We start from the raw sequence: 26,432 nt of genomic DNA, 5'->3' as shown, positions 1-26,432 counted from the left end.
ATAAATTAATAAAAAAAACAAGTAATAACTTGAAAAAAAGAGAAAATCTCAGATTGTTCTATTTTACCAATAAAGACCCAGGGGCCACATATTGTGGTGAAAAAGCTGCTAGCATAGAGAGGCAGAAAAAGAACCCAGCTGAACTTCTTACTCAGCTCACACCTCAATGGAAAAGGCTCCAAAAGCTCACTACCTCAGCTGACAGCCCCAGAGGAAGAGGCCAAAAAGCCCACAGCTAAAGGCTTGCTAGCTCAAGGCTCAAAAAGCAAAAGGCCAAGGAGATGGCTCAAGAGCTAGAGAGCTAAGAGCCAAAGAACTACGTGTGAAGCTAAAATCCCAAGCCCAAGGAAGCGCCAAAAACTCCTTCTCCTTCTACCAGCTGTCTTAAATTCCCCTCAACTCAAAGTCCCTCCTACTCTTTAATCCCTGTCAGCTATTTCTTGCTCAGCCTCTTGACCTAGGCTTACCTTTATTAAATCCTGTGGACAGAAAGCTCTCAGATTAAAGGTGTGTGCTAGGGCTGGCTGAACTACACCTTAGTCACCTGTTTACAATAAACAGAAAGTTCTTGGTTTAAAGGTGTGTTAGGGCTCAATAACCAAAAACAGAGATTTGCAGTTCAATCTCGAGGTCACAATGAGATCAAAGATCTTGTAACAGAAAGGGACTGCTCACAGGCTCTCAACCAATCACAACAGGAAAGTCAAGGGAAACACAAGCCTAGGATGAGACCCTCTGGTTTATTTATCTCCTTACTCTCTGGCCCTATTCACATATAGTCAGGAAAGGTGCAAATAGAAGCAAGAAGCCCCCTCTGTCCTCATTTTATTATAAAAAAAATTCACAGAAGGTTGTGACAGCTGTCAACCTCACACCTGTTTCAGTACAAATAATGCATTCATACAAGCACCACAATTTGAATTAGTAAATTTCAAATAAATTATAATAGCTATGCCACTAATTTTAGTAAGAAATTATAATAATACAGACAGTTTGTCTCTTAGTAGTTTTATTAGAATAAAGCAGCCATTTAAAAAGGATTTAACCTATGAATGTTAAGTTAGGTCTTAGAACATTGACCTCACTCCTAGCACCACTTACATTAAGAAAAAAAGGTCTAATAGGCAGATATTTGATTTCTTCTTAAAGGCACATGCACTCAGTCGTAAGTAGCGAGTAGTAAATGTTCTTTTGACACAGCAACTGCTGTCTTCCCTCTCCTGTCTGTCTCCCTTCCTCTCCTACCCCTATGTTCCACTCCATCACTTATCCATCTCTCTTTCTATACTATCATCTGTTCATTCACTTATCTCTCACCTGCCATGTGCTCGGTCACTCATACTTTATTCATACACCTGCCATCTACTCAATCACTTATTTACCATCCATTGTCCACCAAGCCTTCTATATCATAGGATGATGATATTTATCATCCATTCATCCATTTCTCTATCAATCCACTTATCTATTATCCAGCCATCTACCTATCAGTCTGCTTATCCTATCATTTATCCATAATTCACCTATTCTTCTACCAATCTACATATCTATCATAGATAAACACACACATCCATCTACTGATCCATCCATCTGTCCATCCGTCTATCCATCCTTCTATACATCCTCCTAATTATCTTTCTAGTCACTGATCTATCATCCATCTATCCATTCATTCATCCAGTTATCTAATATATAATATATTTTCTATCACTTGCTATCACTAATAACTTACTTATTGATCATCAGTTATATATTATCTATGTATTGAATCTGCCTATCCATATTTCTATTTATCTATCTATCATCTATGATAATTTACTGATATCTTCTTTGTATACCTGGATATCCAAAGCCTGGCCTAACTTCCTGATAGCTTTGACCTTCTTTCACCTTAATCACAATATTAATCAACAAAGGGAGTATTTTGTTGTTTGTTTTAGGAGAAAATTTTCTCTAATCTACATAGATAGGAGTTCACTTACCTATAGTCTGTTGGTAGGTCAAACAGAAACATGTCTAATGTTTAGCATAATGCTAATTATCACATCCAAGTATTATATATATATATATATATATATATATATATATATATTATTCTTTAATTCTTTAATTATGGTATATGTTATATATGTATGTGCCAGTGTTTTATTATATTAACACTAAAGCTTAAATTAACTCAGGGATGCTTCTTTATTGAATAATGGTTTTAGCAGAGTAGAATGCATGTCCTTGTTTTCTTTTTCTTATCCAACTTCCTACCCATCTGTCTATCCATATCTACCCAATCCTCCAGTCTCTGCCTGTACATCTACCTATTCATCCATCCATCCGTCCATCTAATGATCTAATAGAGGGATCATGGTACAGGTCAATGATTGAGAACTCACCTACTGTGGGTAAAGCCTTAAGTGCCATTTTCAGAAATAGAAAGGGGTGAAAGATAGTGGAAATGTCAAGATTTTGCAAGGCCAAGTGTAGTATTGGATTATTTGTTTCTTACACTCAGAAATCCCTTATGTTTGGGAATAATAACATAAGATCTACACAAATAAATTCTAAAAGATTCATTGTAGGGTATCCTTATACCGTGCTCATTAACTACAATAGTATTTCTTCTGCTCATATTGGCTTATTCTCAGTTAATCTAAGTATCTGAGTTGTTATCCTATGTATTTGATAGACATGCAAGTTGAACAGAGGCCAGATAAACTCTGTTTTATAGCTTATAGTAAGTTGGAGCAAAAAGAACATTTTAGTTCCTCAAAATTCTGAAATGCAGGCCAACCAAACCTTGGCTATTCCTGTAGCAACTGACGGCAACTTGAGAATTTTGTATTGCAATAGCCCATCAGATTTAAGCAGCTGACACTAACCCTGAAACTACAAGTGTGCATTGCCATGGAATATCTGTATTATACCAAGTAACTGTGTCTTCCCTTTGGGTTTAGGTCATCAAGCTTGCTTTTGAAGAGTTTGAGTTGGAAAGAGGATACGACACCCTGACAGTTGGGGATGCTGGGAAGGTGGGGGACACCAGATCCGTCTTGTATGTGTAAGTATGCTATTTCCCTTTTCTTCTTGACATGCAGCTATGGGGGCCGGTGTTGGTTGGCTTACATTGATAAGTGCCCTCCCTGCATACACGAGGCCAATCACTCTGATTTTTCATAGGGACTAACTGAAGATCACATTTTACCAGTATAGACTATTTTTGCTAATGTTTTAAAAACTGTATTTATGGGAAAAAATGAAAAGAAATCAACAGTACAAAGGACAGAAGTCAGGAAGCATGCCCTCCTTAACACAAGCCTCCTTATGGCCCCTCTTTTCCCTCGCTGGAGTGAACTGGTGTTTTTCAGATAGAGTTCTTTTCTGGGATAATGCCATATGTTTACTGGAAACCAACATGTTCTACAAAACTACCCAGTAAAAGAAGCAGAGATTGCAGAATAAGTGGGCCAGAGTTGCAGCAGGCTCAGGACAGTCTGCAGGAATCCTGCTGTAGGACCCTTTGTGTACCTGCAGCTGCAATCTTTCTAACCTGCAGCAATGGCCATAGATGTCCACTTCAGGTGCTTCCAGCTCTGGGTTCCTGTCAGGTTTCATCAGATCTGTTCTTATCAAAATAAAACCTGTGGTCTAGGAATGTCCATCTTTGTAGACTGTGAGTTGAGAGAAAAACAACTTTCATCATCTTTTCGTATGGCTTCAGGCAGTAGCTCTGGAAACTGCTGGCCTGGAAACTTCTTTTTGCTCATGCCATGATGCTAAGGGATTTTCTTCCCTTTTCTCAGTCTCTGTGTATGTTGTTGTGGGCTTCTCATTATCTGGGGGAAGGTGGTGCCTGACATTGTGAAGGCATGGCTAGAACAGCAAAGGGGTGCTGTGGATTGCTTCCTTAGGAGGTCATGCAGAATTTGAAAGCACTATGGTAGAACACACTGTGTATGCCTCAAATTGTTGATGGTTTAGCCTAGGCTACGTGGGTGCTTGAACTTTTCACTCTTTCTACTGTCAGCATTGCAGCCAATGAGCATCTATTTTGGCTCATTTTGTCATTTGCTCATTTCCACTATGACTGACCATAATTAATGACACATGACTGGGTCATACTTACCAGTGGTTACGATGACAGTGAGAGTAATGTCATGGCTAAATGTTACCCAACACATGCTGGGCTGTCTAATGTATACTGCAGTCTCATATTACCCTGTGCATTGTGGGTACACAGTATCATCCTGCTGTGAGTGATGGGTCCCTCCTGGTTCCCAGCTGACTGATTAATGAAAGGTAATTTGAACCCAGGTCTGTACTCCAGGTCTCCACCTCTGCCATGAGGATGTACACTGTAGAAGTCTCCTCTTCCCACCCTGAACCCTCTTCTTTAGCTTCTGCAGCAGCTGTACCATGCAGAACCCTGCACAATGTGTAGTTAACTCACTCATCTTCAAGAATATTTTTTTCTGGCAAAGAAATTTAAGAGGTAAAGAGTGTCACCATTTAGATTATTACTCTTTATCCAATGATTCCAGAAAACTTATGAAAATTTACATTTTCACCAAAGTGGAACATGAAAGTATTTATTTGCCAAACACCTGCATACACACAGAGACACACACAGACATGTGCGCGCGCGCGCACGCACACACACACACACACACACACACACACACACACGACAGGCACACAGGTTTTTAATACAATTATATATTTATTATTTTAATTGTTATTATAAAAACCAGCCATTGTAAATAAAAAGCCGTCAGACACTGAAATTAAGTAGACTCATAGACTATACAATTTAATAAATGTCTGCACAGTTAGAGTAGTCAGAAGAGAAGCTGTGGTGCTCCACACTGGATTTTATACATTTGATATCAAATATATTTTATACACATACCAAGCACCAAAAATGTAAAATCTATTGAAGTCAGAACTAGAAAAACCATGTAGCTTCGTGGACAACAGCAGAGAATTTGAATCAACCCTCTTGTCCATCAGCAGATAAGTGGATAACAAAAATTTGGTGTATATATAGTAGACTATTATTCAGGTTAAAAATGTAATTTGAAAATTTACAAGAAAATAGATGGTCTTAGAATATATAATATCAAGCAAGGTCACACACTTTCAGGTTAAAAACACACATAATATATTAGATCTAGCTAGTACTATGTATATGTGTAAACAAATATACACATAAGTATAATAGAACACATAGGGAAAAAAGGCTGAATATTAGGGGGTGAGGAAAACAGAGTACATAAGTTAATGAATGTAAGTTATGATTATATATTTATAATCATTATCAAATTGCTGGACTGAAAATTACCTTTATTTTTGCCTTAAAAAGCAAAGAGTTCTCTAGGGTAACACTGGGCACCTGTATTGTTGGCATGCTTCCAGCTGACACTCAGGAACAGTGGCGTCCTGTGGTGTGTGACATTGTCTGCAAATGGTTCAGATAGTAGACAGACCTAGGCTGGGCATCCAAGATAGAGTTTCTGATTTGATGATACTTCTTTTCTCTGTTAACCTAAGGGAAGTCATTTTAACTCTGTGTCTCTCTGTTTTTATGTGTGTGTGTGTGTGTGTGCGCGCGCGCGCGCGCACACATGCTGTCTCCATATATACATATGTCACAATCTTAGCAAATAAATGTAACCTACACATAAATGGCTTTATTGTTAACATAACACCGAATTTTTAAAAAGATGCCACTAAAATAAATGAGAATGTTTTTAAATAAATGCAAAAGTTAAAACATAAATGCAGTAAGAAAATGCCCTAGACCATCCCGTGGCTTACTATTGAGGATCTAAGCTCATAGTTTCATGCTTAAAGGCTTTTTTTTTTTTTTTGTAAGAAAGCAATGGCAAACTGTATGTTACAATGACATAAATGTTATTAGGACTTCTTCATAATAGTTCTTATCTATCTATAAATGAAAATCTAAATGGCTGCCTGAATCAAACTGAGGCTTCCTCTGGGAAACAGCAAAGCACATTTAATCAGCTGAAGCAGGAGAAGAGCCATGGAGACACATCCTTCAAGTCCAGCCCTGCCTGAGCTTTAGGGAAGGGTGATGCTGGGGACTTTCCTGGTTTCTGGAACAAGCAGGTAAATCCAGGTAGCATACCAACAACCCAATGTGAATAGTAAGTCCTATGCATTACTCTCAGTATGAACCTTATAATCTACTTGGGCAAATGGCAGATTTGCTGATACCCATTAACTTGTAGGCAGTCTATAGATTCATGCAACCTCCTGGTGTAGAGGTCCAAGCGCACAGGCCTCAGCTCCTCCTATAGTGGCCAGGTACTGAGGGCATGGGGTCCAGGATCTCGCTGCTTCTCTCTTGGGTGACCTGTGGGTTCTACTCAGAACTTGGAAGGTGTTTATGAAAGGAAATGACATAATAAGGAGACAGCACATCCAAAATGTGGTTTTTAGAGCACTGATTTCTGTTCATGGATTTGATTTTCTCAACCTTTGTAACACAAAACAAAATCCTTAAGGGTTTAGGGGTTTATCTGTCTCCACAGTCTTCCCAAAAGAAGGATGGATTTTTCTCAGGGTATTTGTATAGCATGGCAAACTCAAAAGAAAATGAAATAACTAACTTAACAGATCTCCACTGAGCTCTTTCTGAGAATATATATTGACAATTTTCTCAAAATTAAATTGCAAACTGGTGAGGGGAGATATTGCTTTACCTGGCCTTGCTCTAGCTGGCGGTAGCAGGAGGTTTTGTTCACGTGGATGTCCTAGGGATTGCAAGTCGGGATATGGATTTTTAAAACATCCACCCCTCCATGGGGATGAAGGAATCTGTGTGAGAGTCGCAGCCTCCGTACAGTTAGATATATGGACTAGGTAACAAGGAAATGAGCCAATCCCCAGGTTTGGTTGTCTTCAACCTGCTTCCAGATGCAGCCCCTGCCCTGGCCTGCCTGTGATTGGCATCTCCCTGCTGGCCGGAGATGAAAGGATTCATTTTCTTTATATTCAAAGAAAACCAGGGACCAGGGCTATGGCTCAAGACCAGGAGACACAAGGCCTTGAGGTCAGTCCCCAGCACTCCTAAAAGAAAGAGAGAAGGAGGAAACAAGAAAAAGAGGGAGAGTGAGGAGGGAAGGAAAAAAGGCACATAGAGTCCACGTGTGCCAGTCAGGTATCTTTGATGTGGTCACAGATTCTCCCTTTATGATGGAGGATGTGGGCTAGTTCTGTTAGGGGGAAAATATATATATTTTTTAATGTCAACTTAAATGTTGTCTAGTAAAAATTTCACTTTTCATAATTATACATTTAATTAGAAACCAAGCCATTTTAGCACTTAGGGAATGTGGCCTGTGGCTCATGTGATCGAAACCTCACATCCATATGATTTCCAAAACCTTAGCTCCCAGGTAGCTGGAATTGTGCCCAGACACTGTGGTGTGGTGTAAGAGGTCTGCTCTGGGCCCTAGGTTAGTCCGCCATTAGCTCTTCTTTCTCTGCCTCTTGCCTCTAAGAAAAATATTTTGGAGTTTAAAATGCCAAGATATTACTTTGGGTGGAAAAGAAAACAATTAGCTGTGGTCCTGGGTTTGAGGAGTAATTCCCTTACTGCAATAATTATAAGGGGCTGTTTCTGTAAATGCCAATGCTTAATAGCAATGCGACAGCTTCCTCTTGTGCCTTATGTCACAGCAAATGTATTTCCTTGTAGGTTTATTTAGTGATTGCTTTTAGTCTTAAATGTAAAAGGTGCCAAGAAATCTTGTACATACCTTAACATGAATGTGGTTTCAGATATTACTCAGATCCAAGTTTATTTTGACTGCGTTTGCCAAGTGCGTAAAGAATGTTGGGCAACCTTAGGGCCTAAAGCCTATAATATGCTTATCTATGATTGCCTGGTTCCTCCGTGTGTGTGTGTGTGTGTGTGTGTGTGTGTGTGTGTGTGTGTGTGTGTGTGTGTGTGAGACTTTAGTTTGTGAGACACTGTCCCTCATTGGGCTCAGTTTTTCGCTGCCACTTGTCTCTTCCTCCAACTCACTAATGGTACAGGTGTGCACCACCGCTCCTGGCAGTTTTTATGTGGGTGTTGTGGATCCAATTTCTTTCTCATGCTTGTGTGGAAGGCGCTTGACAGAGCCATCCATTTAGCCTCTCCTTCTGAAGCCAAAGCTTCCCTTCTCTCTTTCTCACTCACACCTGACCCCTGACCCCTGACCTCTGACCCCTGACATCCACTATCTTACTCTATCTCTAAAATGCTGCGTGCTCATCTTTCTAGGATCCCCATGGTGTCATGTGCTTCTAATATGGACATACCACAGCCTCTTCAGTATGCACTCACTAGCAAATACCTGTGGTGTCCCCTGTTTTGATGACCACAAAGGATGTGGTGAATGATTCTGTAAAAAATGTTGTGTGAACATAAACTTTTGTTTCTCTTCAAAACGTACCCATGAATGTGATTTCTGGGCTGGAATGCTCTTTGCTGGCTCAGTGTTCTGAGACACTGTAGGCTGTTTCCCAGAGTGGCTCTGTCAGTCTACACTGTGTGAGCAACATCCCAGTAGCTACACTTCCACCTAGTGTGTGTGTGTGTGTGTGTATGTGTGTGTGTGTGTGTCTGTCTGTCTGTCTATGTTGATCATCTCCCGTGCTTCTCCAACCTCTATACTTCCTCTTCTGCAGAGTCCCCACTATGGTTTTCTTCTCATTGGAGTCTATATTTTACTTGAGAGATCTTTGTGTGTTCCTATTAGTTCTCTGTGAACAGAAGCTTTAAGCTATCTTCACTCATCTTTTCATCTTCAGGTTTGCTCACAAACTGTTTCAGAATAGAGGCTTAGCGTCAAGATGTCCAATGGGTGGGCATGAAGCCCTGCTCTTTGGGGGTAAAAATCTATGGACCCCTTTTCTAGCTCTGGAACCTGGTGGTTCGTGAAATGTGATTTCCTAAATGAAGGTAGCTCTGCATTTGATCTTGAAAGCTATTTTCACATCCAAGCTCATTCTTATGGGGTTTATGAGGAACATGCTAAAGCTCTGCCTCAGCCCAGCTCTGCTCTTCCTCACAGGCTTCAGAGTGACTGCGTACACCATACAAAAATCTTTCTGGAACTGAGATAGACACTGACAATTTACAACTTGGAGCAAAATGGTGTGCTTCCCATGTGCAATATCCCGGTCTCTGGGCATGGAGTTCCATCGCGTGTTTTGGTGTTAGCTGATGACTGGGTATTTTCCCTTCTGTAATTATTCACTCAGCAGATTGCACTTGTCGGCCCTTTCATGTCTCCAGGCAGTTAAGTTCTGGTCCCTGGTTCATTGTAACTCTTCCTTTGTGATGCTGTGTTCATTTCCCCAGTATTTGATTAATGATGTCTGGATCTAGAGTCATGGGTATTGGGTAGGCATTTCTCCTCACTCCCTTCCTTCAGGCTTGTGTTTGATTTAGCCTGGCTTCATTACTAAATGAGCTTGCACGGAGAATTAATAAGCGAATGTTATGATTCTGGCATAAACACACAGTCGTCCAGTGAAGCCACCTGGGCCTGGGGATTTTAGTCAGGAAACATGCTGGCTTAGAAGCCCCGTTCTGTAAGGCTAGAAGGTTATTCAGACTGCCACTGCCTCCCGTCTGAGTTTCAGGACTTTGCAAACCCTGTGGGACTTAGGATATTCCTAAGTCTGTTGGGTGTATGTGCCCAAATTTTCTGTATCATTTCCTACTGTTTTGCCAATGATATTGGAATATGTAGGCATCCCTGCCTCTTCTTTCCTGATGCTGGTCTCACCCTGTCCTACCCCTGCCAGTTTTCATAAGGACTGAGTGGCAAAACCCATTTTTATAAGGGGCATGCCTGTTTAATTTGCTCCTATGTCACCATTTCTCTGCCACCATTTTTCTAGCCTCTGCTCACATCCAGCCCACCTGCTTGCTTTATTGACTCCACTGTCCCTTTTTTCTATCCAATACTTCAGTGCTATTTCTGATCTTTTCCTTGTGTTTAGTAGGCACATTCACTATGGAAAATTTCTCTGCACCCTCTTAATCATTTCCTTCCTGGTTTTATGTTGGACTTTGCATTCAGTCGGTTCTATGGTTTTTGTTTGTTTGGTTGGTTTGGTTTGTTGGTTTACATTTTCACTTTTGAATTGTACTTTAAATCATAGATAATCAATTTCTGTGTGTTTGGAGATTTTCTTTTCTGTCACGATGTTAATGATTTCTAGTTTGATTCCATCTTGGTCACAGGATACTTTCTACATGGTTTCTGCCCATAGCAGGCCAGGGGCTCCTAAGGCTCCTCAGACTCACACCAACCCCAGGATTCAGAAAGTACTGCCACATGCAGCTTCTTACCACTTACAGCCAGGATCATAAGTAATCTGGGGCTATGCGCGTTACACTTTAACTCTGTTCACTTTTTTCAATTCTTGTCTCTTGATTTTGGTCCTCGCCTCCCACACAGGTTATTGGTGGAAGGAATGCTTGTTGTTTTCAATTCTCCCTTCTTACGTTGCTACTGTCAGGAAGAGAGTTCTTTGTCGTATCGTGACGGTTGCTGTGGGTATTAAACACATTGTTTGAGATAGCCTACATTTTTATTTCCTGCTCTTTTCCAGAAAATTTCTATAAAGTTAGTGGTGTAAAAGAGCAGAAATCTATAGTCTCTTATTTCTAGAAACTAGAGGCTTGCAATAGGGCTGCCTGGGACAGCATTGTTGTGTGCTAGGCTAGCCTGAGGTTTCTAGGAGAACAGCCTGTTTGTTTCCTGCTCTGGGAGCTGCCGCTGGCCTGGGCTCTAGTCTATACTGCTGCCTTCTTGCTCACCTGGCCTCCCCACTCTAGCAGTCGCTACCTCTCATCCCTTGTTGTTGGATGACATTTGCCACCTGTCTGGATGCCTTCGAGATAAAGCTTTGCTGAGCTAGATCCTGGACATCAGCAATGGTGAGTGCAAGTGCAAAGGTTTGTGACATGGATGATGTAGGTGAAGCTGTCCTTCACCTTTGTACCCAGAATCAACAGTGAAACTTCACAGGACTCCAGAAACCTCACCCGCCTCCAGGTCCCTTTGTGTGTTTCCCCAATTGACAGGCCATTGTTGTAAATATCAGGCTGCTTTATAATGTTTGGTTTAATTATTAAACATGATTTACAGAATTCAGGATGTGGAGATGAGCCCATGTTAGATACAGCCATCTTTCTACTCCATCCCATACTCTTTCTGAAACTGAGAGCTCAGAGCTTCCCATTGCAACCATTTCCTCTCCCTAAAAACTTTTCCAGAAATTTCTAAGGGTAGGGAATTTTCATATATATATGAATTTTCATATATATATATATATATTTTCTAATTTATGAAGTGTATGCTGTAGTTTGCAGTTTAGCTTCTGACTTACAAGGTCCCAGATGGAAACTTGTTGTCAGTCCTGTCATGAGTTCCTTCTTGTCATCAAGGTTTTCCCTTTCTTTTGTTTTCAAAACTAAATTATATTTGTCTTCTAGTGGATTTGCTGTTATTGAGTTCACATCAGTTCTGGGATTTATAGTTTATGTTTCTTACCAAATCTGATAAATTTCATATCAAAAGTTACTTGTTGTAATACTGTGTCAACTTCTTTTATTTTGCCTCAGACTGCACTTTGTCAGTTCTGTCCCTGTGCAATGTGCATTGTTTTCAGGCTCCTTTAACTTTTATCTTGACATCCTCCCTCTAAGTTACACCCAGCGAGGAATTTTTACTTTATTTTGTTATATAAATTTAGATCCAGTTATCATCCAGATTCTATTGAAAACAGCTTGCATTTCTTCGCTAAGATTTCCTTCTCTGTTTCTACATTTGTAGAGAATTTGTAAACATCATACATTGTTTCTTAAAAGTGTGTGATGATGAAATATGATAGATATTGATTTACAATCAGAATTTTAGATGCACCAAGATAGGAAAGATGTTTTATTCAAGGCTGCCAAATACAAATAGCCAAAACACTAAAAATGTAACATTTACATAATTCCTGATTGTTTCATGGCTCTTCTTGTTGTACGTAGTATATTGTATGTATGTGAAAAAATATAAGTGTATATGTAAAAAAATAAAAATATTTTTTAAAAAAAGTGTGTGCTTTAAAACTGTTCTGTCATTCTTCTACCTCTGACTGATTTCAGTAGTTGATATGTTGCTGTAGGTTGTGGTGTATTTCCTCCCATCCCCAGAGCTTCCTGGAAATAATGACTCAGGAGACTCAATTACTATTTTACAAATACTTAGGCCATAAAGCTACGTTCTTCTCTGACTAGCTCCTAACTTAAATAACCCATTTATATTAATTTACATTCTGTCACATGGCTGATTACCTGGGCTAGGGTACCATGTGTCCATCCTCTAAAAATCTTGCTATCTGAATCTCCCACATCTGACTCCATCTCAGAATCCTTTCTGCCTTCTGGATGTCCCCCCTTCTATCCTGCCTAAGTTACAGGGCATCAACTTTTTATTAACAGGTGATGTTTTCATACAGATACAAGAGATTCCTACTACACTGGTGCATCATGTCTGCTTATTCAGGCCATGCTTTCTCATGTTCTCATTTGATGATTGCATCCTGGAGATTTTTTTCTTGTTGTTAGGGTTTACTGAAGATTTGGCAAGTCCTTCATTTCAGCAGGTCTACCTTATGCATCAGCCCTGTGCTTGGCCTCTCACTGTGGCTGTTGCTCTGATGGTTTTAATTTCAATTGTACTGTTGTTACCTGGCTGTGCTTGGAGGAAACTCGCTGGAGGTACTCGTAGAATAGACCACTGGTCTCCCCAAACATGGTGTAAATGACCCAATGGGGTAGCGAACCATCAGTCTTTGGGATCTCCCTGATAAAGACCCATGTCTGACCCTTCACCTTTGCCTGATTCTACTTGAGGTATCAAGCCCACTTCTGCAGACAGCATATCCCTTGGCCAGTCTGTCTATAGGAACATTTACCTTGCTTGTTCCTCCTTATGCAAATGAAGCCTTGATGCCTACCAGTGTGGCTTATTCAAGAAGGTGCTGGCCTTGAATGAATGAGGACCAGAGGTTGAGCCTAAACTCAAAACAGTCAGGTATGATGATACCTTTTGACCTAGTGATTGGGAATAGGAAACATGCTGGTCACTAGGGTTTGCTGCATAGACAGTCTAGCTGAACTTGCAAGTCCAGGCCAGTGGCAGACCCTGCCTCAAAAAACAAGGTAACCTGTATTGACCTCTTGTTTTCACACACTCATAAACACACACACACACACACACACACACACACACACACAGAGAGAGAGAGAGAGAGAGAGAGAGAGAGAGAGAGAGAGAGAGAGAGAGAGAGAGAGATCACAAAAGAGGATCTTCCTGACCAGAGGGATGGCCAGCCACATTCCATAGCCTGGCTGTACTGAGTAGAAAAAATGAGAAATTGGCATCCTTTGTTGGGTGGGTAGGGCTCTGCCAACTTTGTATTCATTTGATCCGTGAGATCAAGAGGCTTGGATCTGATATTTTTAGATGGCTTATGTGATCACTGTGATGTGGGTTAGTGAATTGAAAGAAGAGACCACAAACAATTGATATAACTCCTACCCTTTCGCGTGGCATCTGATGTATATTGATCTCAGCCCAGTGATCTCGGTCACACATGACATGACATGAGAAGCACATGTCAATCAAAGTTACAAACCATAGCCCACTCCAGCATCACAAGGATGCCTCTGGGGAACATTAGGGCTCTAACACACACACACACACACACACACACACACACACACACACACACACACACACACATATATAGAGAGAGAGACTTCGTTATAGAATTAAATATGACATATTTATTCTCTTGAACCTATTCTCTTGGTTAGTTTTCAACCTCAGCTTGATTTCCATATAGAATGCCATCCCTTACCACCCAGCCAGAACATTCAGTTACATGTCGCACATATAACCAGTAATACCAAGTGGCAGGATCCCACATTCATAGCAGGTGGACTGAGTCATACCTCGCTTTCTTTCCCTTCAGGGATGAGACTATAATCTGCATGAATACACATGAATTGGAACAGAGACTTCCCAGAGTACAGAGTTTAGCATCCTCCCCCTTTCATTTGTTGAGCATCTAATAACCACCTCCTCTGGACCTCTATGTCTTTATGTGACACCATGTGACACTGGGCCTGTATACCAGGATTTCTCTGAATGTGTTGATATTTTACTCCATCTCTGTTTTGACTGTTTTGCTCATAAATAAAATAGAACATACCTTGTATTTATTGCTGGGGCTCTGTATCTCCCATTGCTTGTGCCCAACACATGCAGATGTCCCCACAAATCTCACCACTTATGCTATTTGTGCATGCTAACCTCTCAAAGAGTTTATAAATCGTGCATGCATGACTAACAGTAAAGATTGCTAAGCAATTTAGGTTTTGGTCACCTTTTATCCTGGGGGGCAGCACTTCCTTCTCAATGACTCAATTTATAATAAAAATCAGTATATTGAGGGTTAGTCCCACTTTCCCTCCAGGGACCCCATGAAGGAAAGCAGGTGTAATATGCAGCCGGTGCTACATGATATTATTACATCAATTTCATGTCTTGATAGTTGTGTGACATGATCAGGGTTTCTTCTTCTTCTTCTTCTTCTTCTTCTTCTTCTTCTTCTTCTTCTTCTTCTTCTTCTTCTTCTTCTCCTCCTCCTCCTCCTCCTCCTCCTCCTCCTCCTCCTCCTCTTCCTCCTCCTTCTTCTTCTCCCATCATCACATGCCTAGATTTACCATTGCCTCATCTCTGTCCTTTTGAGATTATGACATAATTGGTCCTACATTTTGGGCTGCTTTTGAGAGTTCAAGTCAGGTGAAAACAGGTATAGCCATCCTCAAAAGGAAGCACTCGAGCAGCTTCATGGAAAAACAAAGAGGTCCCAGTTGTGGCTGCAGTCTCCTTACTGTCCAGAGATTTCCCTTCGAAGAACAAGCTCCCCCATGAGTATCTTGGCTGCTCTGGTATAACTGTCAAAAATTAGGAGAAACATAAATAATCCCCATCAGAGACATAGGCCCACATGTGGTACCCTGGTTGAAAGGGTTCCTGCTTAGCACCTAAAGTAACAGCTATTGAGCTGTTGGCACGCCATCACAACAGGCTTTCCTGGGTTGTCTGTGAGTAAAGGAGTTAGGGTCCACTTTCTGCCATCTTTCCCTATCAAATACAGGCAAGCCATGGAAGTGTGCGAGTCAAGATGCTGAACTCTCCATCAGAAACTGAAGAAAGATTTACTCAGAAATGGGACCATTTGATCCTCTCTCATTCTTCCCTCCCCCAATGGATGCTTGAGGTTCAGTCTGAGATGGGATAAGGGACCAGAGGAAAAGGAAGTACATTGCTCAGGGAAGTAAAGAAATGCCAAGTAGTGCACCCAGTCCCAAATAAGGCTAGCCTGCACTCCAGAGATCTGCACATTACATGCTTGGCTTCAGTGTGCTGAAACCTGGAGGCTGATGAACAGAAGAGATTCAGTATAAGAAAAAAAAAATGTCAGGGCTGGGTTTGTAGCTTAGCGTAGAGCCCTTCCCAGGCATGCAGGAGTTCCTGGATTCCATCTCCAGCACAATGGAAAAGGCATATGTCAGTGATGTGGGAGACGACCTGGGATTGAGGCCTCAGGGAAGCCTAGAGTCCAGCAGCTTCAATAGTGCACCCCTATGTTAGCTCTCGGGTGAGCTTAGGATGATTTCATCCTTAACTTTAATGAAGACACAGAAACAACTGTCATTGGTTTAGTTGAAACTGTGACTGTTTAAAAGGAAGTGGTTCCAAATCAAGCCTTCTGGCTCATGTTCCAGAAAAACTAAACCCTGGATTATTTTCAGTTTCAAATTATTGTAAAAATAAGTAAGTAAGTAAGTAAGTAAGTAAGTAAGTAAGTAAGTAAGTTAGTAACTCCGATCTTAAACACGCAAGCAGCTGTAAGGGACAATGAGACTGTGAGTTTACTTTCTCTCTCTCTCTCTCCTCTCTCTCTCTCTCTCTCTCTCTCTCTCTCTCTCTCTCTCTCTCTCTCTCTCTCTCGTGTGTGGTGTGTGTATGTGTGGCTTTGTGTCAGTGCTACCAAACTAAATTAAATTTAAAAATCTCAAAGACAACATTTTCTTTTGTTTTAGGCTATTTTAAATAGTTTAAACTTGGAAACACTAACAACTATAAAATAATTTTCGAAACCTTCAACAAGTTTAAGGAGTTAATTAACATTCAACTAATTAGTTTAAAAATAATTAATTGTGACAAAGTATGATTACCACTCTTTTCGTATGCATGGCAATCAAATAATTTGGAGGCTTAAAATAAACTCTAAAATGGGACTGACTACAGGAACAGGAGTTGACATTTGATTGAGTGAGCTGTGTGAGGAGCTGCCAGTATGCTTGCCTATTCAATCTTGAGTGAATTCACAGAGTAAGTCTGGATTAAAATAAAGTGCAGTGAACAAATAAAAGAAAGTCAATCATACACCTCAGGGTGTGCCTGAAGAAGTTGGTTACCTTGGAAGTGCACCTTTTTGCAATAGGTGAGGCTTTTCTACATAATAATTATGTTTTTAACAACTTAAATTAAATACCTGGGAAGGAAGTAACCAGAGGAGGGGCTAAGTGAGGAGAGACCCCAGTGGGCTTCTAAGACACCATGGCGAGAGAGGGGAGGCAATGCCTGGGAGGGTTAGGGGTCTACACTGTCAGCAGTCCTTCATGGCCTTGCCTCAGCTGGGAGCCTCCTGCAAGCAAGGAGAATTCTGGGAGACTCAGAACCAGAAGAGGGGGATTTCATTGTCATCATCACTGTTTATGAGCAGGGAATAAGGGGAGGGAAAGAACATGGAAGGAAGTTGATTCCAATGGGCCATCACTAAAGGAAACTGGAAGGAAAAAGGCATGGGCCTCAGCCCAGGAAAAGAGCTATTGCTGGGCTGACACCAACCAGCTGTTAAAGGGCTTGCTGTGCCAATGAGGGCCCACAGAAATGCTTGGTGGGCACATGGCCTGCCTGTAATTCTAGCCTTGTAAGGCAGAGACAAGGGGTCCCCAGAGCAAGCTGCCTAGTGAGACTAGCCATATTGATAAGTGCTGGGTTTGATTGAAAGACTCCACTGTAAAGAATGAGATAAAAAGATGATTCCTGACATCCAACCTTAGGCCTCCGCATGCACTTATACACATGTGCATATGTGCCCAACCACATGCCAACATGTGGATATACACATATGCACACACCACACACACACACACACACACACACACACATATACGCACACACACACACACACACACACACACACATACATGAAAAGAAGAGGAAAAAAGACTGTTGGAATGGACTAATCTTGTGGGTTTGTCAATGGGTAGGGAGGCTGAGAGTTTTCAGAGACAGTAGAGGGGACCAGTTCCAGGTGACTGGGCTGGCAAAACATAAGACACTCAACAGCAGTTGTCTCTAGAAAGTCGAGGCATCAAGTCCATGGGGAGCAGAGCATATCCAGGTGGCATAAGGTAGAACAATTGCTTCACTATCCTCTGCCTCCCAAACATCACCATTAACTCCCACTGAGAACAGCAACACATCCCGGGTAGACAGCAAAGAAAGCAAAGATCTCCTAAGGCACGGAAGGAAGGGGCCATTGTGTTGAAAGTATCAAGGAACCATGAGACATCTTCTACCATAAGCTATCCATCTGAAACTCAGACCTCCCATGGGAGAGATACAGTAACCACAGGCAGGTGAACACATAGTGATCTCATAGGTAAAGGGGCTTGGTGCCACTGAAGAATTACTGTGGGCAGAGAGCAGAAAAGCAGATTCTCCATGCATGGAAAAGTGACTTGGACACCACCTCTGACTGATCGCCTGGGGTCACTGTGTGAGCCCTGGCTGTTCAACTTGGGGATGCGCACACAAACTTTGGGATTCAACTGCAGTGTCCTTTCTTTCTTCTGTGCGCTCCCATACAAAGCAATGCCTTTAGGGTTAGATATGATCTTCCTATCACATAGTCACACAGTCTTGAGAATGACCACCTGGGAAATGAAAAGAGGAAGAAAGTGAAAATAAACTAAGGTGGAAATTCAGTATCTAGAGCTCTCACTCCTCTGAGCACAGCAGCCCTGACTCTGGCTGAGGATAGCTGCGGAGCTGAGTGTATGATGCTGGCCACGAAGCTGGCAGGAAGCACAAGGGGAAATGAAAGGCGAGTGTGATTCTTTCAAAGACAAACAGGACAGGAAGGAGTATGATGATTCCCTTCTCGTTCTGCAAACTTTTCACCTCAGGGGCATTTTCTGATTCTTGGTTAGGAAAACTTGGTCACACACGAATCCTTTGCTCATTAAAAAAAATGTTTGGGGAGACAAAGGATGTTTTAAAACTTGCAACAGGGAGAGGAAGGAGATTATTAGAAGGGAGTACGTTAGAAGAGGGCATAGAACCAGAAGGCCTTCCCTGAAACAGGGTGCATAGGAAACAGACAATGCCTTGCATACTATTAGTGATGAGCCCCCGGTAAATGCAGAACCCTTGAGAGATCCCTAGATAAATGGCAGAGAGCCAATACACACACGGGCCACACTGAACCCCCACTGGGAATGCCACAAATCGGTGTTCTCAGATATGGCTGACGGGAATGTAAACAGAGTGCTCACTCTAGAATCTTAGAGACAGAAATTGCAATTATAGAAACAAATCAGAAAATACAAGTTCGTATGGGAATTCATATCAGGTCACATGAGAAGTTACATTGTGGAAAGCCGGCATGAAGGAGACTTCAACCTGTTTCCCATGTGTGCCATGAGGAACGGTCTTGTGAGAGAACAGGTGATATTAATCCACTAAAAGACCAACCGCCTCGTGCAGGAGCTTGATTGTTGCCAACTGAAAAGATCCCGTGACCAGACTCTAAGAGGAGATATATAAATGAGCCCAGAATTGGAGGGCGGCGGGGGGGGGCAACGGAGACCTCAGATAGTTTTTGGATGCCCATTGCTCCACTTCGAGACTCTCCTAGAGAGAACCACTCTGGTCTGGTCACAGGATCTTTTCAGCTGGCTACAGTCAAGCTCCCGCATGAGGTGGTTGGTCTTCTAGTGGATTAGCGTCACCTGTTCTCCCACAAGACTGTTCCTCATCCCACACTTTGGAAACAGGCTTATCTCTCCTTCACCGACACATCAAAGATATATCAGTTTATGCGTCATCTGCCAAGCAGCTGAGCATCTTGGCCAGCCAGGATGTATGCGCACTATGGAGTCTGCCTCAGCAGTGGTAAGAGATAAACTGATAGTTATAAATCATGTGATTAATCTCTGGGAAATTGATCCAAGTGGAGAGAGCCACTTCAAAAACAGAAAACTGTGGTCTCATTGATGTAATAGCATAATTAATGAGTTGAGAACTAGAGAGAGACTCGGGGATACCAGTGATAAGCAGCATGGTGAAGTGTGATCAGGCTTTGAAAGATGAACTGAGGGGAATTTCACTGTATTGACTACAGCCTGGATTCCCAAGTCCACATGTGTGTTGTAGAAAGCTAAATATACACACAAACAGACAGACAGATGGAGAGGGAAGGGGAGGGGGAAGGAGGGAGGGAGGGAGGGACAGAGAGAGAGAGAGAGAGAGAGAGAGAGAGAGAGAGAGAGAGAGAGAGAGAGAGAGAGAGAGATTTCACAAAACAGGTCATCCATCCAGCCTGAGAAAGTGCTTTATAGATCTATAAAATCTTAGCAATGGAGGGGATGGAAAAGAATGCATGTGGGATTTTTATGTTGTTTCTGACAACTTTATTAATAGTTTTTACTGGAAAAAAAACTAGGCATTAATCATCTCATTTTATATACACACAAGTGAATTCTAAGTAGAAATTAAAGCAAGGAAGCTCGTGAGTACCTTTCCCTCAGGTCTGTTAAGCAAAGTGTTTTACAAAGTCTTGTCTCACTTGCAAGAGGCTTAGGAAGGCAGACACAGCTGTAGGTGTGCCAAAGGCAAAGCAAGAGGGAAGACCAGGAAAAGAGAGGGGCACAGGAGGCAGCCTCCCTGGGGGAACCTGTAGGCTGGCTCCCTCTCTAAGAATTCATAGAGCAAGGCGACTGAGATCCATGTGCTCTTTGGCTGATTACACTTCAGCAAAATGCATGCACAGAAAAGCAAACAAATCTCTCTTGCAATCAAACAAGCAAACACAAAAGAACAATCTTCCAACGAAGACAAATCTTCACACATCCGTGTGTAGCAAGCATACATCGCTCACCAGAACAGGCTCCTTTTCCAACCTGAGTGTAAAGCAGCCCGAGTTACTCAGCATGTAATGACTGCTGTTCATCTTCCTTTGAAAAAACAGGTTTTCGAGGCCGTCTGCAATGAGAATGTTGGGGTGATGGACGGATGCTATGATTGATGGTGCAAATCATGTGTTCACATTCCCAAAACCACTTTACTGAAAGCAAAGCTTCCTATTTGATTAGAGACATTTGTTTTTGGTTGAATTGATTTCCTTCCTGCACTTTTCCTGTTTCAACATGCTATTCTGTCGGCATGTTGAGTTCAGTCAATGGATTTGGTGTTTCTTTTCACTGGCTGACAGCACAGGGGATGTGACTGGTGTGTGAATGCACGCTGAATGGTTCGCGGAAACTGCTTTGTAGTTTGACCTGGATATTCAGTAAACTCTGCCATGTCCATTTCAACCACACACACACTGTTCTTTTCAACATTATTATAATGTGTGATTACCCTTTAATACATCTGTAAAGAGATTTAGTTTGGAAGGTACGTAATTCTAGATGACACAACTAATAGAGTAATGAATCGGGAGGGTGTCGCACTCTGGGATTGTTTGCCTTTGATGGTATCACACAACAAACTACTGAGCCACAGGGCTCAACTCCCTGTCACATAACACAGCTGGCTCTCTTTGTTTTTTCAGGTTTGTATGATTTATTCCTGTGAATCTTGTACCTAGGGAGCATCTCAGTTCCAGCAAATGGGCAAATGGGATGGTATTTTTTATTTAGAACTTGTTTACTTAATGCATATGATTTTTTTTTCTGTGTGTATATCTATGTACCACATGTATGCAGTGCTAGTGGATGCAAGAGAGAGGCATCAGGTCCTCTGTCACAGGGTTTTGAGATTCTGTTACCTCTTTGTGTGTGTGTGTGTGTGTGTGTGTGTGTGTGTGTGTGTGTGTGTATCTGTGTATATATATGCACACGCACACAAGTGAGCACAAGTGCACGTGTGTGTGTGTATGTCTGTGTTTATCTCTATCTGTCTGTCTGTCTGTCTGTCTGTCCGTCCGTCCGTCCGTCCCTCCCTCCCTCCCTCCCTCCCTCTCTCTCTCTCTCTCTCACTCTCACTCTGTGTGTGTGTGTGTGTGTGTGTGTGTGTGTGTGTGTGTGTGGTTTGATTGTTCAAGTGGTAAGAGCCTTTTCTGAGGACAAGTTGATGTGTTTGTTGCCAGCAGTAGTAAAAGTCTTGCCCCTCTCTGTTCTCCACAGGCTCACAGGCTCCAGTGTTCCTGACCTCATTGTGAGCATGAGCAATCAGATGTGGCTTCACCTACAGTCGGATGACAGCATTGGCTCACCAGGGTTTAAAGCTGTGTACCAAGGTAGGCCTGAGTCAACGTAGCGATTAAATGGAAGACCGTGAATAAGGCACAAACCACTCTGTACACACCAGAGAAAAATGAAAAAACACAAGTTGGAATGCTGTTTCTCATGAGAGCACTGCTCTGTAACTGGTTTAGAGTTCTGCCTAAATGGCCTGTCTCTGGAACAAGAACACATAAGGCATGCTGTTATCATGTCAAAATATGAAACAGCAGGAAATGCAATCTTCAGCTGTGAATTGTGGGTAGACCTGTAGATCTCTAGGCAATATCATATTGAGCATTATTTCTGAAACCTTTTTTACTATATTTCAAAGCTGAAAGTAAAATGAGCAATATTTTTGTCTTGCCATAACTTACTTTTTGAAAACACTTGTGAGCTAACCTATGTATGTGAGGTAAAATGTCTCTGGTTGTCATTGTTAAAGAATGGTGTTAGAACTCTGGTAGTCAGTGTTTGCTAGTGGCTCTTAAACCCTAATGGCATGTGGCTTTCCCCTAGCAGAGGGGTAGCTAGCCCTGTGGCTCCTGACCTGTGCCTTCTGAACCAGTGTGCACTCATTGATGAGCTCCTGTTTGAGATCCACCATTTCTTGCCTGTTTTAGCTGGGCATGGTGGCACACACCTTTAGTCCCAGCTCTCGGGAGCCAGAGGCAGGCATACTGCTGTGAGTTCGAGGCCAGCCTGATCTACAAAATGAGTCCAGGTCAGCCAAGGCTACACAGAGAAACTCTGTCTCAAAACAAAAACAAAAACAAAAAAACAACCTAGCACCATAGAAGTATATATAAATTCAGTGTGCTTTTACTTTTAGACATATGGTATAAGAGTAGTTCCCAGTTTTCAAAATGTGTCAACAAGTTGTACTGATGAAGTCATAGAAAGAGATAATACTGAAGGATCCACCAACCCCAAGGAGTAAGTGCAGAGAACACACATTGCCAGTTCATATGAGTGAACGTGTCTTGGAAAAACTCTATTTTTTCCATGGGAGCAGAGGGAGTCAGAGTGAGAATGGATCCTGTGGGAGGAGTGGCCTGGCTTGGCATCCTTAGCTATGAAGTATGAAGTACAGTTTCCTTGCAGGAAATATGATATAGAGTGAGGAGTTAATGACTTTTTCATTAAAAAAAAAAAAAGACAACACCCCCTCTCATTCATAGGATAGCCCGTGGATGCAGAGATAATTGTAGACCGTTTGTTGATCTTTAAATTTTTAGATATGACCTTTAAGGATCATCTACATGGGTGGATACTTAATCACTAATGCACAGCTGAGGTGTAATATACAGTTTTGGATGGAGTCTGAGAGCATTAGGGAAATACCAAATGCCTCTCACCAGGAAAGGCTGCAGAGGACTTGCTACTTCAGTTTGAAGACAGATTCACAAGGTTGAGTTACCTGAGTCCCAGTGTTCTCAAAGTACACATGCATACCCACAGTGTGTTCAACTTGAGGACCAGGCAATATGCATTATAGTCACCTTTAACTCTCTCTTCTTGTCCGTTAACAATGTCTAGGGTCTGTTGATAGCTACCAATCGAGGTATTATGAAAATAGGACTGACAGCCTTCAAAAAGTCAACCCTTCAGTAATCACCCAATAAATCAATGTTTCAAAGGTTAAAAAAAAAAGCACAGCTTTGAGAATCAAGAACTGTGGAAGAATATGGAAAAAGAAGGCATTTCACAGAAACTGGCATTTTTTTTGTTTTTTTTTTAAATTTTACTATACTATTTTATTTATTCTCTCTGTCTGTCTGTCTGTCTGTCTGTCTGTCTCTCTCTCTCTCTCTCTCTCTCTCTGTGTGTGTGTGTGTGTGTGTGTGTGTATGTGTGTGTCTGTGCACATATGAGTGTACTCATGAGCCACAGGATGTGTGTTGAGGTCAGATGACATCTTGGAGGTGTTGCCCTCCTTCCGCCATGTGTGTATGGATGGAACTCCGGTCATCATGCTTGGTAGCAGTCGCCTCCACACACTGAGCTAACTCACAGGCCTATGAGATGGGTATTCTGGGCTGCTATGCTAAACTGATAATTGAAGATAATATACAAGTCACTCACTATGTCACTCAGCTGCTCATGACTTATCAGAAATCACACACCACTGATATCCAGGTAGGATTCAATTTTCCAGGTGTCGACTCTGTATGGCTTCAGCTGACTGAGAGTGAAGGGCTCAGACTCTAAGCTGTGCTACACTGGGCGCTAGTTCCACCCCTTAGCAGTGTGACTTCGAGAAAGTCATTTCAGCTTTATAGCCTACACTCCCCCTTTTAAATAACAAGATGCAGAGATCCTAGCAACAACATCTGCTTGATAGAGTTACTGTAAAAACTCATGACTAAGAATCCAACCAACCAAACAACCAAAAAAAAAAAAAAAAAAAAAAAAAAGGAAAAAAAAACCCAACAGCAACAAAACCTCTGGCTGTAGCTTGCTATTTACTCTTCTATTTTTAATTAGGAGAATATTTCTTGCACCTCCTTCTTCTTCTTTTCATCTTATTACAAAACATATCACCCCATCAGATGAAACTGAGAGTGTCCCCCACACATCTGCACCCTTTCCATTGGTGAGGGACTGTCCTCAGAGCCACATGCCATTTTACTTCCTTGTGGTCCTCCGGAATCTTCACCAGGCTTCCTTCCTGGCATAGCAGATGCTGGACACTCTACTGGGTTGAGACGTCTCAGCATCCCACCTTTAAATTGGCTTGAATAAGCCTCAGAGACACCCTAACATAGTTGTGGCAACTTCATACACAGCCATCATAGAAGGTTCTCCAGGGTTCCCTTGCTGACCTCTCTACTGTGTGTTACCCACTCACTGATTATATCCTAAGATTTATGAGGGTCTTGTGTCATTTTTCCCCTGGGGCAACATGAACAAACATCTATTGACCCCAGATAAGAAATGAATGTCTGATCAAAGAAATGGTTGCACTCCTCACCTCACTTAGTGAACCACTGAGTTCACTGGGGTTACTTGTGAGATATAGCAGAGGGATTTCTTACAGAAGCAAAGGGGGATGTAAAGGTAGCTGCATGTCTGAAAGCCTACCACAGCATGGCTGATGACTCATGAAATCCATATCCCCAGAGCTTCCTGAGCAACTGGCAGGCAGCTCCACTGAAGGTTCTTCTCTCTCAGCCACCATTACTGTTTACAAAACCTTGGGTAGGGGGCTTGCGAATCTTCTAAGCTTCTGAAACTTTCCAGGAGGAGGACATGGCCTTCCTCCAGTGGTCCTCACAGGCTCAGGCTACACAAGTTTCCTCTATGTGATCCCCTTCCTGCCCCTGCAAAGGCCTCCTCCCCTCTCTTCTGTCTCATGATCCCCAGAGTGTTTTGAAGGAACTGAGTATTAGTGAAAGATTGAAATCAGGGTATGGGGTAGTCTACTGCTGAAGGCACTCAGTGACAACTCAAGCAGAGAGCCTTGTAAACAAGTTGCCTCCTTAGACTTCTGTCAGCTTGCATATGCCACAGGATATACATGGATGGGAACCATCTTTAACATATTCATCTACCCATCCACCTGTCTATCTTCCTACTAGCTACCATCTGTACATCTATCTATCTGTCTGTCCATTCATCTATGCATATATCCACCTATCCATCCATCCATCCATTTATTAGATGTCATCTGCCTGTCTATCTGTCTGTCTGTCCATTTATTTATGCATCTACCCATTTTACCCATCTATTTATATATCAATTCATCTTTCTACTATCATATGTATTATCTATCTCAGCATCATCTAATGTATCACCTTTCTATATCACATCATCCATCTAATCTATCTATCTATCTATCTATCTATCTATCTATCTATCTATCGAATGCCAATACTGCAACTATATATTCCTTTCATGACAAAAAGGAAGTAACCATAAAAAACATCAGGAAATATTATGAAATTTCTAAAGTAAGGTGCAATCCTTAAGATAATTTTGTTATGTGTAAAATCATTTCAAAGTTTAATAATACTAAAATTCATGGTTCAACTGTAATGGGGATATAACAGATTGTGGGTGGTATACATTTAAAATAAAACATGCATTGTATTACAGCATATAGGCTGACCAGCAGGACAGAGGGAAGACAAGAACCTACCCCGCATTCAAACTCCCCACCACTATGGTGGCAGCCTCAGTGGCTGTATGTCAGCTTGCATATGCCACAGGATATGCATGGATGGGTACCATCTTTAACATATTCATCTACTATGTCCCTTAGGACATAGTCATGAGCCTGCAAGCTGAGTGACCCCTTTTGACTGCTTATAGTATGATACTGTGAGTCACCTCTAGGCCTGTATTCTGTCAGGAAAGTGACGTTTAGTTACAGATAACCACACAGGTAATAAGCAAGCCGTGTTTTCCCAAATCATGCTGTGTGTCAGTCTCCACGGCTGTTTGTAATTTAGTAAGGGGTACATTAGAGGAGAAGTTCTCAGGCAGAGCTGCTGTGAGATAAGAGCAAGACCTCTTCCCAGCTGCCACTGAAGATCATCCAAGAAAGTTCCAAGTTCAACATCCCTGCTTCAGTCAGCAGCAGAGTGACCATTGCTGAGGCCCTGTAGCCACAGGACTCTGTGTTTGTGTGGTGGGTGCAAGGCTAGGCCCAGTGTGACCTGGAGACAAATTGGCAAGGAAGTCACTGCTCAGTGATAACATCTACACCCACTTGACAAAGGAGATTCCCATAGGACAGAGGGCACTGTGTGGCCTTAGATCTTCT

At 41.9% G+C, this 26,432-nt stretch overlaps 1 protein-coding gene across 2 annotated transcripts in view; it reads left to right on the top strand.

Annotated features, from left to right (window-relative positions):
- CSMD1 (CUB and Sushi multiple domains 1) overlaps positions 1–26,432 on the top strand; it is a 1,521,983-nt gene that overhangs the window by 1,163,680 nt on the left and 331,871 nt on the right. For both annotated transcript variants that reach the window (XM_084758080.1, XM_084758079.1), the window contains exons 11-12: positions 2,949–3,052; positions 21,569–21,681. In XM_084758080.1, the coding sequence (XP_084614206.1) occupies positions 2,949–3,052; positions 21,569–21,681 (217 nt within the window). The remainder of the gene's footprint in view (positions 1–2,948; positions 3,053–21,568; positions 21,682–26,432) is intronic.

Source organism: Acomys minous, assembly GCF_964271855.1.
Source record: "Acomys minous genome assembly, chromosome: 15".
Classification (NCBI taxonomy): Eukaryota; Metazoa; Chordata; class Mammalia; order Rodentia; family Muridae; genus Acomys; species Acomys minous.
The sequence above is the reverse complement of the archived record's forward strand: the minus strand, read 5'-3'. Positions and strand labels throughout refer to the sequence as shown.